The sequence below is a fragment of the Tenrec ecaudatus genome, chromosome 5, assembly GCF_050624435.1.
Source record: "Tenrec ecaudatus isolate mTenEca1 chromosome 5, mTenEca1.hap1, whole genome shotgun sequence".
Taxonomy (NCBI): Eukaryota; Metazoa; Chordata; class Mammalia; order Afrosoricida; family Tenrecidae; genus Tenrec; species Tenrec ecaudatus.
The window spans coordinates 31,123,087-31,141,411 of NC_134534.1; the positions used below are offsets into that span (position 1 = coordinate 31,123,087).

General features: G+C 43.6%; 1 protein-coding gene across 1 annotated transcript in view; it reads left to right on the plus strand.

Annotated features, from left to right (window-relative positions):
• Positions 1-852: 852 nt before the first annotated feature.
• The window catches only part of ANGPT1 (angiopoietin 1), a 289,630-nt gene continuing 272,157 nt past the window's right edge, over positions 853-18,325 (plus strand). The window contains exon 1 of the mRNA XM_075549364.1: positions 853-1,650. Within this exon, the coding sequence (XP_075405479.1) occupies positions 1,354-1,650 (297 nt within the window). The 5' untranslated portion in view covers positions 853-1,353. The remainder of the gene's footprint in view (positions 1,651-18,325) is intronic.

The following is an 18,325-nucleotide window of genomic DNA, read 5'->3' on the forward strand; positions in this document are numbered from 1 at the left end:
TGGCCCTTGGCTGGCCCTTGGCAGCCCTGAGGGACGTTTGTCCTCAGAGAGCTGATCCACAGCAGTCACAGGAGGATTTCTGCAAAAGTGCCACACTGGTGTGACAGACTGACAGACGGCTATAGCAACGGAGAAGAGAGCTTTTGTGGGATATTTGATAGGCTGGACTGTAAGCACTAATCATCCTCCAGCCACTGTCTTAAATAAATAATAATATCGTATTTTAAGGAAATTGTAAAGTTTTATATTAGGGGATGGGGGCTGGAGGAGGGGCTGCATTCTGATCCGGGAGACCACCAGTCCCTGGGAAATCCATATTCCAGAAACACTGGATAATACATATAGGCTGTAATCTTTGATGAACAAATAATGAGTTTTGGGGTGGTGGTGGCTAAATCAACCCTACCTGGTTAGTGTACCCACTTGCTAGAAATATAAATGAATACAATGAAAAAAAAAAAGCAGTTTCAAACATGGTTTTTAATATCTGCCCCCCTCTCACCTCACGTCAAGGCTGCATGTTTTATCATTTAAAAAATAATTAATACAGATTTCTCCATCAGGGACAATAATCTTGGCACAGGACATTATACCAGGTTACGTACTAGGGTTTCCCCAATTAAACAGAGACTTAAAAAAAACAAAACCAAAAACCCAACAACCTACTCTTAGTTTGCTAGCTTGTGGTAGGTCAGTACACGCGCCAACCGCGTATTAAGGTGGACCGCTCTATTTATCGATTGTCCGCGAATCTGCTTAAGGCTCAGGCAATTGTCTGCAGAAGGGGGCGGGCGGGCCATACATGATTGAGGTCATGCGCATCCAGCCAATTTGTAAGCGGATCCCTCCGCCCTGAGCCACCCCAATCCTTAGCCTAGGGGCACTTTCACGGGTCCCTGTCAAGTCATCTTGTGAAAGGCTGCCTGCTTCCAGCTTGGCTTGGATGTGCAACCTTAATAAAACTCACTGAGGTCTGGGAGAAAATAGCAGATCTGCAGGAGATAGGGCAGAGGAAAGGGTCTAGAATATGTACATGCAGCTGACTCAGGCTGGCTCCACGCTGGACTGTTACAGAGAGGAAACAATAAATCTCAGCTACTATGCAATAAATATCTCAAGTTTTAACTAAGGGGACGATCTGCAGTAAAATAATAATTAATAATAAAAACCAACATTTTGGAGCAAACTTTACAAAATGGCTAATCTCCTATGATTCTGCTTCCGAAGTGTTGTTGGAGGGGGGCACGGTCAAAGAAGCCGGCGGTGTTACCTGGAATAAAGAGCTAGGCTAAAGGGCAGAAGAAAGGAGCCGTCTTGCTGGAGAGGCACGGAAGGAGAGCGCGGGGCCATACGATGACAGTGTTCCTTTCCCTAGCTGTCTTGGCTGCCGCTCTGACGCCCGTGGGGTGCAGCAACCAGCGCCGGAGTCCAGAGCACGGAGGGAGAAGATATAACCGCATTCAGCATGGGCAGTGTGCCTACACCTTCATCCTCCCGGAGCAGGAGGGCAACTGTCGGGAGAGTACGACCGACCAGTACAACCCGAACGCCCTGCAGAGGGATGCGCCCCACGTGGAGCCCGAATTTGCTTCCCAGAAACTTCAGCATCTGGAGCATGTGATGGAAAATTATACCCAGTGGCTGCAAAAAGTAAGTGATTGCTTTCAGTTTCTAATGGCCCAGGAGGCTTTTCTTTTCTTCCTTCTTCTGCCAGCACAGCCTACTGACAACCCTCCGGGGGGTATGGGGGGTATGCCTGGGCTTACCTTTTTGCTCCAGGGGGGCAGTGTTTGTAAATGCAAAGCAGTTTACCGGGTTTCCCTTCACCGCGGGGAGTCCAGGTTTGCGGGCTTTTGCTAGCTTGTGAAGGGAGGTGGCAGCCCCCAGTGTGCCTGGCAGTGGCAAGGTTTATGCAGATTCTGCCTGTCTCTTAGTGACAGTGGTGGGGGCTTGGGCAGTCCGATGGTCAAATCCCAACTTTTAAAAAGAAGGCAAGTGCTTCTGGAGCAACTGGCTGGGAGGATGTGGGGGTGGGGAGATCCGGGAGTGGGGGACCAGTCATGGCTACTGGTTTGGGATCAAGTGATTTTTGCACCAGAAAGTGTTCTGCAGCTAGGAGGGTTAATCGATAAGACAGTATGTTTTTGTTGTTGTCGTTCAATCTTCAGAAAAATTAGCAGGATGTGAGAGTAAATATGAAACATACAACAAAACCTGCGAAAGCCAGAACCTGTGTAAGACGGAAAAGTGTCTGCTAAGGGAAAGTCAACTATTTCTCCCTAAAGTGATAGAAGAGCAGTACGAACGTTGCCTGGCAGAGGCAGATAATTTGTGAGACCCAAGAACACAAGGACGTCTTGTGTTCCGGCTCTCACGGGTTTCACTTCCTAGTCCACGGAGAACTTGTATAAATCGAACAAGCCTTCCAGTAGAGAACTGATCGTTTCAGTAAGTGGCAGAAAAGGAGAGATCTCTGTCATATTTTCTCCTGTAGTTGAGAAAAATCAGTTAAGATGATAGATTTGGGGGTGAATTCTTCAGGAAGGGGTGGCTTGCCTGTGATGAAGGGAAATCCTGGTGGTGGCTGGTTCCTTACAACATGCACCTGCCGGTTCAGGTTTAGGTTTGAACGCAGCCTGTGGGCTCAGCTGTGTTCTCACGGTTCCACACTTCGCAGGGCACTGTAGACACAGAGATAGTGCCTTTTGGTACTCAAATCTCCACACAGATGTTCATGCTGAGTAGCCACACGATTCTTATATATAGAAAGCAAACTGGTCAGTTTGCTTTGGTATTTACCGATGCACTTTTGGACCTGTGGAAGACAAGCTTCTTAAACCACGTGTGCCATCTTGGCAGCAAATTCTGGCTTTGCTCTTTTCTTTGATAGTGTAACAGGTAGGCAATAAATCAACAATAAGTGTCTTCAACTGCGTGTATCACTACAAGGTGACGATGTCCCCTTTCGTGAAAAGCTTCCACCACAGGGTCTCTGCCTATAGGAGGATAGAGTATGGATGTGACGGGGCTTCCGTATGATAGACTGTTACCTATGCAAACTCTGTAAGAAGATGGGAGGGAGACAGAGAAAGGACAATGCTCCTTTTATGTACTTGTGTGGTCATGGTCAATTTTAGATCCCTGCCTGCTGACTCATGCCATGTCACGGTCATTCTACTTTTGTCCACTAGGGACTGAACTAAGATCACTGTTATTTTACTTGTCATGTTCACTGACATGTGGTAGTTCTAGAGTTTCCAAACCTGAGATTGTAAATGAATCCTTCCATTACAAAGTTTAGGTGAAATTGATCATTATGTACAAATGGTAGCAAAAGGTATTTTGCAGTCTTTTAATTATCTCAAATTCCAGACCCTCCCTACAGTGATAGTTTACAATAAGTGGTTCGTTAGCAAAACTTGTTTCTGTAGTAGGTAGGTGAATTCAGTTCCTATTCTTTCATAGGCACTTATATACCATTTAATGAGAATTAATCATTATATACTCATCTTAACTGTTTAGTGGTTGGAGAGGTGATAATCTATGTCCCCAATGATTGAAACGAACTATTCTAGCAAACACGTGGTCTGATATTTGCTTAAAAACGTACAATCAAATGGGTTGTTTAAAAGTAATGCAACTTTTATGATCCTGTTGCACAATGATTCATGCACGATAAACTCAATACGTAATTTCAGAGTGTTTAAATTATGCAAATATTTCACATCACAATTTGTGAAATTACTTTTTTTCTTGTTCACATAACTTTGGGTCAGTGATGCTAGTTTCTTTTAAAGATAATAGCCAAGAATTATGATGAAATGTCCTTTGATTACCTTGACCCTTGAGAGAATGTATCAGGCTAAATCTATGCTGAAAATGTCCTTGTTGGTATGAGTCAGACAGTTTGGCTTCACTGTTGTGTGTTTACATTTGCATATCTTTTGTCATAGTTGACATGATTGGTTACAGCATCTAGAGACCAACTCAGTGGATCCAGCAAAGGGTTTGCTTTCCTAAGTTCCTTTCCATTTTAGACCTCTTCTTCACTCCATGGTCTAACTTTTATGTCATATACTTATCTTAAACATGATTTTACATTTGATAATCCATATGGAAATCATTTGTTTGTAATCGTTTGGTAAGCTTAATGAACTTCAACTTGAACTATTTACATTTGGATCCCAAGCAGTTGTCCTATGATTGAACAGCAGAAACTAAGGCAACCAGGTTATTGAAGTTCAATTAATCCATCCATTTATTCAGCTAAATAAACAGAGGACAGAGATGATTATGCAGCTTCTGTCATCCCCATCAGCAAATGTTTGATGCAGAATAATGGTGTGTTAGCAGTGCTAGAAAAAGCTAGATGATAATTTATGTGAACTGGATCCATTTACACATTCTTCAACAGACACTGGTCACTACTAGAAGTCACTTTATAACTTACAGCCTAGAATGTCATTTCTTAACATTTCTGACCTTGCCACTGACTGTGCTAGCTGACCAGCAAGGTGCTCGAAGGCCAAATGATGTCTCGGTGACCTTCAGTGTTGCTGTTGGTGTGGCCCTGCTCTGTTGACACGACGGAAACTTGGTTAACAGCAATAGGCAGATAGCATCCCCCTCACTTGTCGGATGGTGGACAGCGGTGTAAGGAATATGCCCAAGGCTACATTTCCTTGTGTGGAACACATGGGTTTTGTGTCTAACTTTGACTCTCTTCTACCATAAAAGCATCATCGAGCATAATAAAACTCCAGAATGAACAACTCTTAGCATAGCGACAAAGCAATAAAACTCCCTTGATGTAATGGTCACTTTCTTATGTTTCCTTCCAACCTCTCGGTTACGGAGAATGGCTTGCATCCTGTCTAGCCCACATGCTGCTGCTCAGTGTCTCCTGAAACAATAGCTTCCTCTCTGATCACTTACAAATTCACAAATACGCATCTTTAACCTCTTCAGATTTAAAAGGCATAATGTTCTGACATTTTGTCTTTATTAAATGCTGCCCTTTTAGTTTAATTAAAAGCAAAACAAAACACCTGGCTGACATCTGAGTCAATTCTGACTCATAGCAACCTTAGGGGCAGGGTGGAATTGCCCCTGTGGGTATCCGAAGCTGTAAATCTTCACCAGAGCAGAGAGTCTTACCTTTCTCCCAAGGGAAGTCAGATGAATTTGAACTGCTGACCTTGTGGTAACCCACTACACCACCCAGGCACCTTTTGTGATGAACTCAAATAAATAGAAAACATGCCTTAGAACAGAGAATAAGGGTTCTGCCTACTGTAAATATTTCCGGCTGTCTAAACTAACGAGTTGAAGATTATTAGTAGAAAATGTAAATTATCGCATAAATGGTGAAAAAATTTTAACTGAATGACTGGCTTTTTTCCTGTGTTTTAAGCTGAAAATATCCTCTATTTACACACACACACATTATTTACTCTGTGGTGTTAGTACTACATCTCCGTGTTGTTGTGATGGTGGGTGTTTAAATTACTTGTTTTTCAACCCAATTGTGCATCCTTGTGTAGTGAATGTCTCTTATCCATTTTTGAATCAATGTAAATGTTTATAAGTGTCAGTGCTTATCATTGAGATATCACATCTGCATTATAATGAAAAAAATTAAAAACGTCATATGCTTAGGTGAGTGATGCTAAGTAAAAAAAGCAATTTAAGGGATCGTCTAGCTGCTTTCAGATGCTAATATATTCTTAGCTGAATTGCATGGATAGATCTAGACCACAATTAAATATGTGAATAAAATAAATAACTTTGATATATTACTTCATTAAATAGGATAACTTTTATTTGGCTTCTCAGTTTCTTCAAGAGTTGACAAACAATATTGGGATGACCAAATCCTCCCTGTCACCTGTGTTTATAAATAAAGCTTTATTGGAACAGAGTTACACCCATTCTTTTAAAAAACTGTATGGCTTCTTTCCTTCTGCAATGGCAGAATTGAGGAATTTCAAAAGGAACCTAATAATTCATAGACCCTAAAATATTTACTAGCCAAGCTCTGTTGGCATAGCGGGCTAGGCTATGGGCTACTAATCACAAGGTCAATGGTTCAAAACCACTAGCCACTCTGGAGGAGACAGATGAGGCTTTCTGCCTTCCTACAGATTTATACCTTTGGAAACTCACAGGGCCAATTCTCCATCCTATCAGGTTGCTATGAGTCAGATCCTATGGCAGTGAGAGGGTGAGGGATCTATGTGAAATGCTTGCTGATCCCTGCTCCATATCACAAACTAAATGCCATATGAATCTCGCTAGTCTCCCAGAGTAGACGATGGGGTTTGCTGTGTGGGGAATTGCCTTCCAGGAGGCTCCGTCACCCTCAGGTACATGCTGGTTGGCAGACAGCCTAAGCCATGCTTTGGCGTGGTGTCTGGACACGCTGTGAGATGACATTTCAGAGAAGCTCGGGCAATAAACTCTCCTGTCTTTCCTTTCCTCCGCCCACCATCCAGGGATCAGGGACATCTTTGAGGAGCAGCTGAGTGTGATGGGGGGAGAAGCACCTGAAAAACCACACAGATCAACAGCCTCTGGGTAGACAAGCCTGGGCGGCCGGGTCCTCTGCGTGGGTTCCTGTTTTTTCCTGCTGGGATAGCTGTGGCAGGAGGCTTGAAACATGGCAGGCAGGCTAGTTTCATAGAAATGAGACCTCAGTTGGAAACCTCCCCGCCACCCCCTCTGTCATTTGTTTTAGATCTAAACACCCAGGGTGTCCTCCTGGGTGTGGGAGACAAGAGGGGAGGAGCGACCAGGACTGTAATTTGCTAATTGAGGAGGCTTTGCTTTCATTCCGCCCCACCTTGTCTCTGTGTGGAAACATCAGCAGCCTTTTCCCCAGCCTTGTCCTCTCCACTTCTCGCTCTTTTTCAAAACCACACTTTACACTGTGTCACTTGTTTGGAAGTGCCGGCCTAATTACATTCTGAATCAGCTTGCCTTTTCTTCCAATACAAGATGAGCTTTTGAAATCTATTGGGAACTTCCAACCCTGCCCCTTTCCCCACCAAATCCACTGAAGTCGCTCCTCTTACCAAGAGGTTTCTAAAGAAACCATATTGTTCTCATGGTCTACATTCATTTTTAGAATACCGTATATACTCGTGTGTAAACGGAGTGTTTCAGCACATTTTTAATGCCGTTTTTGTGGTACAATTAGGTGCCTCGGCTGACACTGGGGTCGGCTTATCCTCGCATATATAGGTCTATATTTGGAGGTCACTTGCATGTGGGGTCTGTGTCTGAATACTGGGTAATCTTATGCAGAAATATCAAAAGGGAGAGGGGTGTAGATTTGTTTGATTTAATTCTTGGCAGCAGTCATCGGAATGCATTCTTTCAAAGAAATAAAAGGGTAATATTTAAGAGAAAATTGTGTAAAATAGACAGTACCAGGTACCTAAAAAATCGTATAAGGTGGAAAGATGTCAGAGAAGGAAAAGTCAAGTGTGTGCCTTTACTTTCAGGGCCAGGAACATGGCAAAGCAACACCCTGTCAGGGTGGAGAGCTTGGGAGACCCTTAAAACAAGGCGGCACCCCTTCCCCCCCCAAGTTCTGACTCACCCAGGTTCCACTGAAGAACTAATCTTTTTGATAGTGTATTCAGGCATTTGAAGTTTGCTCCCCTCTGGGCAGTAAAAATGGGGACCACCATTAAAGGGCTCAAGTAGCAATGAATTGAGATTGGGCCAATCACCCTTTCTTCCCCACCGCTCCCCCAGGGCATCCCTCAGGGGATTCCATGTGTTCAAAGGAAAACTCTCTCAAAATGGTAGCCATAAAAAACGTTCCCATAATCAAATACAGACCTTCCCCACATTACGAACAGGTCTGTTCCTATATCCATGTTTCAGTCACCTTTGTCCCTAAGTCAGAACAGTTAGGTGCAGTTTGTGCCTAATGCCAGTTATTCAAATGTTTGTCTCAGTATATAGCATGCAATGTGCCCCTGTCTATGAGAAATAATAACAACAATTCAGCACTTGCAGACACACTCCGCTCTCTCGAAGTGCATTGAACAGGGCTGCAATAACCGGGCGTGGATGCACACTGCAGAGCATTATGAACCATATTGCGTATTTCTTTTGCTTTTACGACAGTAGGCTTTGAGTGGGCCTTGACTAGATGGCAATGAATGCGGTTTAACTATGGCGTGCATGTAAAATTCGACAGTCTTGACCCAGGGCTGGCCTGCAGGAGGAAGTTTCAAACTGCAACCGAACCCACTGCCATCGAGTAGATTCCTGCTCCTCTGCTTCTCTATAGGGCTGAGCAGACCTGCGCCTGTGGTGTCTATGGGCGGCAAATGTTACAGGAACGGAAAACCTCATCTTTCTCTGGAGAAGCAGCTGATGGGTTCGAACTAGGAACTCTGTGGATAGTAGTGCAACCTGTTAGGTAATGAAAGCTGGCGACTGGATCTGCTGGCTAGCAGGAGGAGACATCACGCCTGGGTAGTCGCACAGCCTGGAGTATAACTTTCAGAGCAATGTGCTGTGCAGGTTAGTGGAACCTGGATTTTAAATAAGCTTTTTGATACCTTACAAGTTACTGGCTGACTGACTACTCATTGGATCTAATGAGCTAGTCCTTTCTGTTTGTTCCCCCAAATAAGACCAGAGTGTCAATTTCTGACTCATGTGTATTGGGGTTTTTGAAGCTCTTACCCATCTTGTGAGAGTTAACGTCATTAGCTGAGATGCATCACAGTTTGTGGAAGGGGACAACTGAGTGAGGAAACCAGTGTGTTCATTAGACCCAGGGACTTGGTCTCTGGTCCCTAGGAGATGATTGCATATTAATGGAGCGAGACAGGGAGTGACAGTTATATGAATTTATTATTAACTTTCTTATTGTTTTAGAAATGGAAGTTTTAACATTTCTTCTGGATTCCCAAGGGTGTGCACATGGGAGATATCTGAAGCTCTTGAACCCAGAAGGCAATGTGGCATGGTGAGGTCTTTTCCAGGCCCTGTGTCTCCTGGTCATTGCTTTTTCCTCCCCTGTTACTGCCCTCAGTCAAGGCCTAGGTGATCTTTGTGTCCGGGCATGGAGGGGTGTGCTGGCAGGAAGATGGACTATCGGGAGGGAGGAGGGTGAATGAACAGGGAGCTGCACATGGAGGGGCCATGGAGCTAGAGCTGCGTCCAGAGGCCTGCCCCATGGAGGACAGCGAGTTGTGGGGTGGGCTCCTGGAGCTCAGCATGAAAATCAGGGCACTCCGCACCTGCTAGTTCTCCAAACAGACCAGCGCTGTGTAGGAACACTCCGTAGAAAGCGTCAACAATGATTTCCGCTCTGCTCCTGTGTATTGAAGCCTAAAGCCACTGAGAGAGACAAACGCGGAAGGAAATCAGTTGAAGCCACTGTTTTCTGGGGCAAGTTTGAGACAAGTGAGGGAGGGCCTGGTGCCTGGAGCCATCCTGCCTGGATTTGGATCCTCGCGGCCCAACTCTGCGAGTTTGCGCTCGTGCCGTAACCCCTCTCCGCTTTAGCTTTATTCGCGGGAAATGTAAGGACGAGAAATTCCTGCACCGTAAGTCTTCTATTAGCCATCGTTCACACGAGTCACTGCACACACGTTTTATCAAAGGGTAATTCTTATGCAAGTACCTGCTAACCCCAAAGCGTGGGGTTCGAAGCCACCCGGCCATGCCAGGGAAGAAGGACCGGGCGGCCAGCCAGTTCCATAAAGAAAATCCTCCAGGGCTGTGTCACACGGGAGTGACTGCTGTGCCCGGGAATTGATTGAATGGTGCGCAACGACATACATTGGCTCACACAATGAGTGTGTATCAGCGTGCTTGATTAGCTAGTCCTAGGAATCCAGTCCTAGGATTTAAGTATTAGTGATCACTAATACCAATGGAGTCCCGGTGGCAGAGGGGGTTCCCAGCTGGGTGGCTAGCTCTGAGGTCAGTTGTTTGAAACTGCCAGACACTCCACGGGAGAAAGAGGAGACTGTTTGTGCTATGAAGATTTATAGTCTTGGAATCCCACAGGGGCAGTTCTAGTCTGTTCCCGAGCGTCACTGAGTCGGCATTGACTGATGACAGCGAGTTTGGTGTTTAAGAATGCATATGTGTTATTATTGGTAGTTCGATAAGAGTTCAATAGTTTCACAACCAACAGGCCCCCAGGAAGAAGCGTACAGGTCATAGTTTTGTGAATATTTCCAAAACCCAATATGGTATATTAGGTGGTATTGCGATGATTCCACTTGGTAAATGAGGACACCCAAGCACATAGAGCGGAAGTCGCTTGCTTTGGATGATAGCCGCTAAGTGGCAGGGCCCACACCCAATCCCGGGCAGTTGGCCGCATGGGCTGTGCGCTGAACCACCCAATGGGATTAGTTACAGCAAATTTTACCACCTCTCTTTGTCAATCTTCAGACCGTGAGTCTGTTGTTGATTTTAAATCTCTGTAATAGCCTTAGTATCGGAACCCTTAATTCTTTCATCCTAAATGAGTTCCCCTTTCTCAGGCTCTGATTTCAGGAGCCAGTTGCCCCCACTGCAAGGCTCGGCTCTGCGGTTCAATTGACTGTGACACATATGCTATGCTGGTGATTGAAGCACAATAGGCTGGCTCTCTCTGCCCTCCTACGGGTCTGTTCACAGACGTTGGAATCCCCCGTGTGCATTGCCTACTGCCTCGCTCTGTAGAACCGCCATCTCTTGAAGTTGCTGAGTTTAATTGAATCTATTTGTCTAAAGACCCCTGCAGCACAAGGAAAGGCCAATTGCTTTACATGGGTGAAGCTGCCTGTTCCAAACCTCCTCCCTTCCATTTAATGACCTCCCCCTCGGATTTCTCTGTGGACAAGCCTGTTTGGAAAAGCACAAGTGCATTCTAGAGCTTAAAATATTATTTGCATGCACTTTTCTTTTGTGGGTCATTAGGCGAGTTGTAAAAATGAGAAGAAAAGCCATGTTTTCTCAAGCACTGGCCTCTTATCGCACTTCCTATTTTATTTATCATGGTCTCTATTAATTAAACCATTTCTGGTATTTTGGGCTCAGGCCAAGAATATTGCTACTTGCAGGCCGTTGTGGTAGATCGTCTGTTCTTTTTCTGAGATCAGAGGCCCGGCCGGCGTGAAGATGGTCAGTCCTTGAATGCCTTTGTGTCTCAACCTTCTGAGGAGGAAGATTGGAGGCGAACTTCCCTCTGCCAATTCTTCTTCATGAAATCCAACTGAGGAAAGAGCAGAAAGCAGAGAGAAGGAAGTTCGAATTCAGAGCAGAGACGTGCCCACCACCCCGTTTCCATGAAGAGGCAGGTTAAAACAGAAATCAGAAAAAATGCAGTGTGCATCAACCTGGTCAATTAGAGTTCCCTCCTGAATGCCGAACACAGGGCGTGGCCTGTCATGGGTAGGTACTTAAGGATATTGCTGGAGGGAGTGCGCACGGGGAGGTGTTTGGTGGTGCTCAGTTGACACAGAGGCAGCTGTTTGTTCAGAGGAGTCCTGATTGCACAGGGGTTAAAGTGCACGGCTGCCAGACAAAGGGTCAGTTAGTGGTTCCAACTGATACTTTCACGTGTGAGTTCTTTAGACTCATTGCCCTAGTTGAACTTCCTCTGATAGAAGAACTATAAATAAGGATGATATTATAAACTGAGCTACGGACATTTTCGCTAGAAAAGCTGCATTGCGGTGCTAGGTTATCTTGCTCTATTTTGAGGAGGTCTGGAAGCACTTATGGAGGAAGATAAGAATTGTGATCTTCAGTGTGGATTACAACTGGACTAGTAGGTAGCAACATGGTACTGAAGAAAAGATTGACATTGTTCAGGATTTTGTCTTGCTGGGATCCAGTCAATGTTCATGGAAGCAGTAGTCAAGAGATCAAACAACACGTCGCAGCACAAGACTTCTTAATTGAATAGCAAGGAGGTTACTTTGAGAATAAAGATGCGCCTGACCCAACCCATGGTATTTTCAATTGCCTTATATGCATGTAAAATTTGTTCATTGAATAAGGAAGTCAGAAGAAGAATTAATGTCTTTGAATTATGATGCTGCTGAAGAGTATTGAAAATACCATGGGCTGCCAAAAGACTAAACAAATCTATCTTGGAAGAAGTACTGCCAAATGCTCTTTAAAGGCAAGGAAGGCATGATGTCATCTCACATGCTTTGAGCATGTTGTCAGGAGAGACCAGGTCTTGGAGAAGGACATCATCCTTGGTAAAGAAGCAGAGCAGCCAAAAAGAGGAACACCTTCAACAAGAGAAGTCGACGCAGTGGCTGTATCGATTGGCTCAAAAATAAAAGCAATTGTGTGGCTGGCACAGGACCAGACCAAGTTTTGTTCTGTCATGCACGGGGTCATTGAAAGTTGAGCGACTGAACAACAATGGCAAAGACTAACGAGGGATCAAACATAGTCAATAAAGAAGCTTGCTAAATGTTGTTAACAACAATTACACAGGTTTCATTTGTAGCCCTTTGGGGATAAGCCATCATTAATTGCCTTTCAAAAGACCATATACCCTCTGTGTTTTAATTTACTTATTTTTAGTTCTTCTGTACATCAGTTGCCTAGGAGCTCAGGATTGTGCTTAGAAAAACCTAGAAACTTCATGAACACATTTAGAAGCGAAACACACTGTCACTTACTGACAGTCGAGATAAACTTATGAATTAGGGAGACCGTGGTTCAACTAAGTGATTAAAGCTGATGATGCAAATGGAAATCCCACAGTTGGCCTTCAAAAAGCCTTCTCACTGCAAATGGAATCTTTATCTAAAACCTAACAGGTCTCAGTGTCCGAGAAAGATGAAAGGCAAAGTCTTTGTTTTCTTGACCATTTTGTCCAATGTGGGACTCAAGCTTACATACTTTGAGCCGCAAATAAAATCTCTGCACTTTTCAGAGGGAAAGGCCACATGATAATGAATTAAAGTTCAATCGCAACTGTCTGTATATATTATCATAATATTTTTCAATGTCTTTCAACCCAAGTCAAGACCCATGGCCATCGAGTTGATTTGTACTCGTAGCAAAACCTACTGGACAAGATAGAACTGCTACATTGGTTTTTTTAGGCTGTACATCTTTATCAAGGCCGACTACCTCTTCTTTCTCCTGGGGAGTGGTGCTTGGGTTCTAACCTCAGGCCTTTGGCTTAGCAGTCCAGTGCTTAATCCATTGTACCACAGGGGCTTCTTTGAAAGGCTTTCCATTAGATCTAATTTTGAATATCAGAGCAAAAAGATAATCATATTTAGGTAAGTCAAAAAACAATTGCTACTAGTACCCTAGCTCCTGGTTTTAAATTATTGCTTCTAGGGCCTGTTTAAACATCGTGGTCATTTTTAAACATCTCTGTGACCGGTGGCTGGCTGCTGGCAAGTAATCTCCGGAGTTCCCTTATCTTAGTATCATTAGGGTGCTTTCTAAAAGGAGGTACAATCAAAACAATGGCTTCTGAGGGGATCCACGAGGCCCTTAATTCCAAGGCAGGGAAAAATCAGTTCAGAAGTTTATTTTGATTGTTTTTTGGATGTCAGATTTTCTTGAGAGTTATAGGACAATCATCGGGACTGATTATGAAGTTTTGAGACAATTGAAGACTACGCTGTCGAGGAATTTTTATTTTTTTCCACCTCAGTGATTCATTTGCTCATTCTTTTATTAGTATTATTATTATTGGCTCTTACAGCTCTGATAACAATCCATACATCAAGTATATCAAATACAATTGTAAATATGTTGCCATCATCATTTATGAAACATTGTTTTTCTGCTTGAGCCCTTGGTATGAGCTCCTCTTTTTCCCTTCCCTCCCCAACCTCCCATCCTCTTGAACCCTTGATAAATGACAAATTATTGTGATAGTTATTTTCACATCTCACACCGCCTGCTGTCTCCCTTACTCACATTTCTGTTGCTTATTCTTTAAGGGGAGCCTGGACTGTCCTATAAGAGGGCGGTAGAGAAGTCTCATTGCGTCCACCCTACTTCCCTGATCCTGCCCTCTTGGATTTATTTTTGTTTCCCAAACTCAATAAACATTGAAAGGAATCACAGAGTTCCTCCAGGATGCTGAAACTGCCATCTTGAGATGGAGAGCACCAATCGAAGAGCACAAAATTATTTCACAAAAGGTTAGAGAGATGGAAGTACCATCTTCACAACTGTATACAGCAAATAGAGGATAGATTGAGAAACAATAGCTAGATGCATTGATGGTTTTGCATATTAATATATACTATAATTTTGTAGTAATACTTTTCAAATTGCTCCAGTTGGTTATTAAATTTATGTTTCAAACAATTCCCCCAATATATTGTGACTTTCTCTACATCCAAATATGAAACATTTGCATGGTAGGATTAATATGTACATGGTCCTTCTCTAGGATCTCTGGTGGTGTAGGGGTTCCGCACACTTGGCTGTGATCTGCAAGGCCAGCAGTTTGAGACCACCAGCAGCACCTAGAGAGAAAGATGAGCTTTCTACTCCTATAAATGGTTACAGTTTTGGAAACTCACAAGGGCACTTGTATCCTGTCCTGTAAAGGTTGCTATGAGTCAGCGTGGACTCAATGGCCATGACCGCAGCTTCTCTGTGATTACTGGGAATTGCAAAAATCAATAGCACAGAAATGGTTTTGTTTGGAAAATATGTTTTAACAAGGAATGTATCAGGCTCTTTGAGCAAAATGTCATTTTTTACAAAGGATATAGAGTATTTCTAAAGTTTTTAATTTAGTACCCAAAGTGTCCCCATTACATTTGATATGAAAACCATATAGAGAATAAACCCAAACTACACCTACTGCTGCTGAGTTCATTCCAATTCAGTGATGCTGTAGGTCTCTGAGGCTGTACACCTTTATGGTAGCAGACAACGTCATCGTTCTCCCAAGGAGTGGCAGTGGGGCTGGAGCCTCAACCTTGCAGTTAGCAGCGCAGTGAGTAACCGCTCTGCCACCATGGCTCATCAGTAAGAAAGTCTAGGTTAAATTTGCGGACAGGAGGAGTCAAGGGTAGCTGTGGGTTGTATTTCTCAAGGATGGTGCAATCATCTCTCTTGTGACACTTGCCACCCTCCCATGAAGAATTCCCCTCCTTTTGAGTCTGATGGGGTCTTAAAAGGAAATTCCATTTTCTTTTTGTTTAATAAAATATTCATGCTTTGAATTCTGAGCTACCAGGTTACAAGCCCACCTACCCTGCTGCTAAGCTAAAGGAGAGAGTATATGTCAGTGCTCCTGTCAGTGAGTCCTTATCTCTGTACCATGCAAGCCCTGCTTCCAGACTTGTCAGGGAAGAAGCCTTCAAATGATTCCAGCTCCCACCCATTGGTTCACCTCCAGCTCTGAAATGAGTAGAAAGTAGAAGTAGTCCATACTGACCGTGCCTTCTCTGAAATCCTGACACAGTAAAAGGGTTGTCACAAGTCACTGAATTTTGGTTTAATTTATTAATACAATAGCAACAGTCACTTAGGGAGCCATGTAGGGCTTACAGAGGTGCAACTGGTCATGAGGGGAAATTACATCTGAACCCTGTTTGCAATTTAAAGTTGTGAAAAACAATCTTTTAGTGCATTTACATTTTTGAGAGTCAAGGCATGAAGTTCTTTTATAACTATACCCTACTTAACCTGTCATGTTTAGGCTGTAAGTTTAAATCCAGATGTTTCTGAAAGCTGCTATTGAGCATGGCTGACTGGTGAGCTCCCAAATGTAAAATGAGTTAGCGGCATCTGTTTGGTCCCCAGTGGCTTGAATTCCTGCAATAAACTCTGTCCTAGAGTCTCTGCATCTTGACTGATGAGCATAGAGTCTGGACTTGAATGAGACAGGTAGAGAAACACTTTTTAAATATATGAGGTGCTTTGGTTATCATATTATCTATTGACTGAAACTTATTGAACTCACAGAACAGAAAATACTAAGAACTCTAACTAGGCTTTACTCCATTTGATACAGTAATCCAACTTCTGGAAATCATTTCTAGGAAACGAATTCAGCAGAAGGCAAGATGCAATGGACATGTATGTGGTCGTTGCTCCTACCACAGCAGAACATGGGGCAGGATCGTTATTATTTATTTGGTACTTAGTATGGATCAGACACCGGGCAGGGTAACACACACACACACACACACACACACACACACACACACACACACACACACACACGAGATCGTTAATCCTAACAGAAATCTCTGAAAGATGAGCAGCATTATCCCATAGCTTCAGACGAGCAAATCACATACCAGCTCCCACAGGCTGCCAATGACAGAACCAGCACTCCAACTGCGGCTCGTCTGACGGAAGGCCGTGCCTTCAGTGACCCCTGACTCCAGCTGCTAAAGATCATATTTTGACAAGAGAAAATGTTCTCAATATGCTGAGAGAACTAGTAGGTTATGTACCCATACCACTGTAATGATATAAGGGATAGCCAATAGTGTGAACATTGCGTATGTACCTTGCTCTCCGACAGACACTTCAAGGGAAGGCAACTATGATGCTCACAACTCTATCAGAGATACTTTGATCCTCATTTTACAAAACGGTTTGTGGGTGATAGCCCATACTTTTGTGTGGACTTGTTGATATGTTCATACAGTTCTTCAGAGAGACTATACCAGATCATTTACACTGATTAAGTTCCCAAGATGGAAATGGAATACCATTGCTTCATTTTTCTTTATATTTAGTGTATTTATTGTTTAGTGTGGCATGTCCCACACTTATAATCAAGATTCTATTTAAAAATAAAAATATCTAGGCCAAGACAAAATAAGAATAGGAAGTCATTAAATAGAACTGGTGGACTCATGGGGACTTTGATCATGTTAGATTTTCCATCATTTGTTTGCCAGTTCTTCTCATGTATATTTCAGTGGCATTAATATACATTAGCATGATGTTTAACCACCCCACTATCTTTTCCCTATTCTGAGGCTGTCAACCTTGACTGGAGCAGGGAGCCTCCACTTCCTCCTGTGGAGCAGCTGGTGGGTTTGAACTGAAGTACACATCTTGTGGTTGGCCGGGCAAATGCTTGTTTGGCTGTGTACCCGGGGCTCCCTAAGAATTCCTAATTCAGATAGAAGTAACAAACCCCATGCTGTCTCCCATTCGTTCATGTTTCCCATGTATCTTCCGCTTTTATGGTAGAGAAAGTGTGAAAGAATTGAGTGAAATTACTTACTAAGACTAAACTTGTTAAGTCTGAAGCCTTAGATGGAAACATCAGCCACTTTAAAATAGACACGCATTATCCGGCAAGATATACGTTGCACTGTTCTTTTTATTTCTTTAAATAGTTTTATTAGGGGCTCATACAACTCTTATTGCAATCCATACTTGTATCAATTATGTAAAGCACATTTGTACAATCATTGCCCTCATCATTCTAAAAATGCTTGCTCTCCACTTAAGCCCCTGGCATCACCTCCTCATTTACCCCCGCCTTCCCCGCTCCCCACTCCCTGTTGAACCCTTGATAATTTATAAATTATTATTTTGTCATATCTTGCCCTGTCTGATGTCTCCCTTCACCCACTTTTCTGTTGTCCGTCCCCAAGGGAGGAGGTCACATGTAGATCCTTGTAATCAGTTTCCCCTTTCCAACCCACCCTCCCTCCACCTTCCCAGTATCGCCACTCTCACCACTGGTCCTGAAGGGATCATCCGCCCTGGATTCCCTGTGTTTCCAGCTCCTATCTGTACCAGTGTACATTCTCTGATCTAGCCATATTTGTAAGGTAGAATTGGGATCATGATAGTGGGGGAGGAGGAAGCATTCAGGAACTAGAGTAAAGATGTATATTTCATCGTTGCTACATTGCACCCTGACTGGCTCATCTCCTCCCTGAGACCCTTCTGTAAGAGGATGTCCAGTGGCCTACAAATGGGCTTTGGGTCTCCCCTCCACACCCCCACCCCATTTACTATGATATGATTTTTTGTTCTGATGATGCCTGATACCTGATCCCTTTAACACCTTGTGATCACACAGCAGGCTAGTGTTCTTCCATGTGGGCTTTGTTGCTTCTGGGCTAGATGACTGCTTGTTTACCTTTAAGCCTTTAAGACCCCAGATGCTATATCTTTTTATAGCCGGGCATCATCAGCTTTCTTCACATTTTCCACATTTGCTTATGCACCCATTTGTCTTCAGCGATCGTGTCATGGAGGTGACGCTGCACTATTCTTATTATGAACACACTTTATGCTAAAGAAGGATAGATTGTGCTAGGGCTGTTTGCAAATTAAATGATCTTGCAAATGAAGTGAATCCAATACGAAA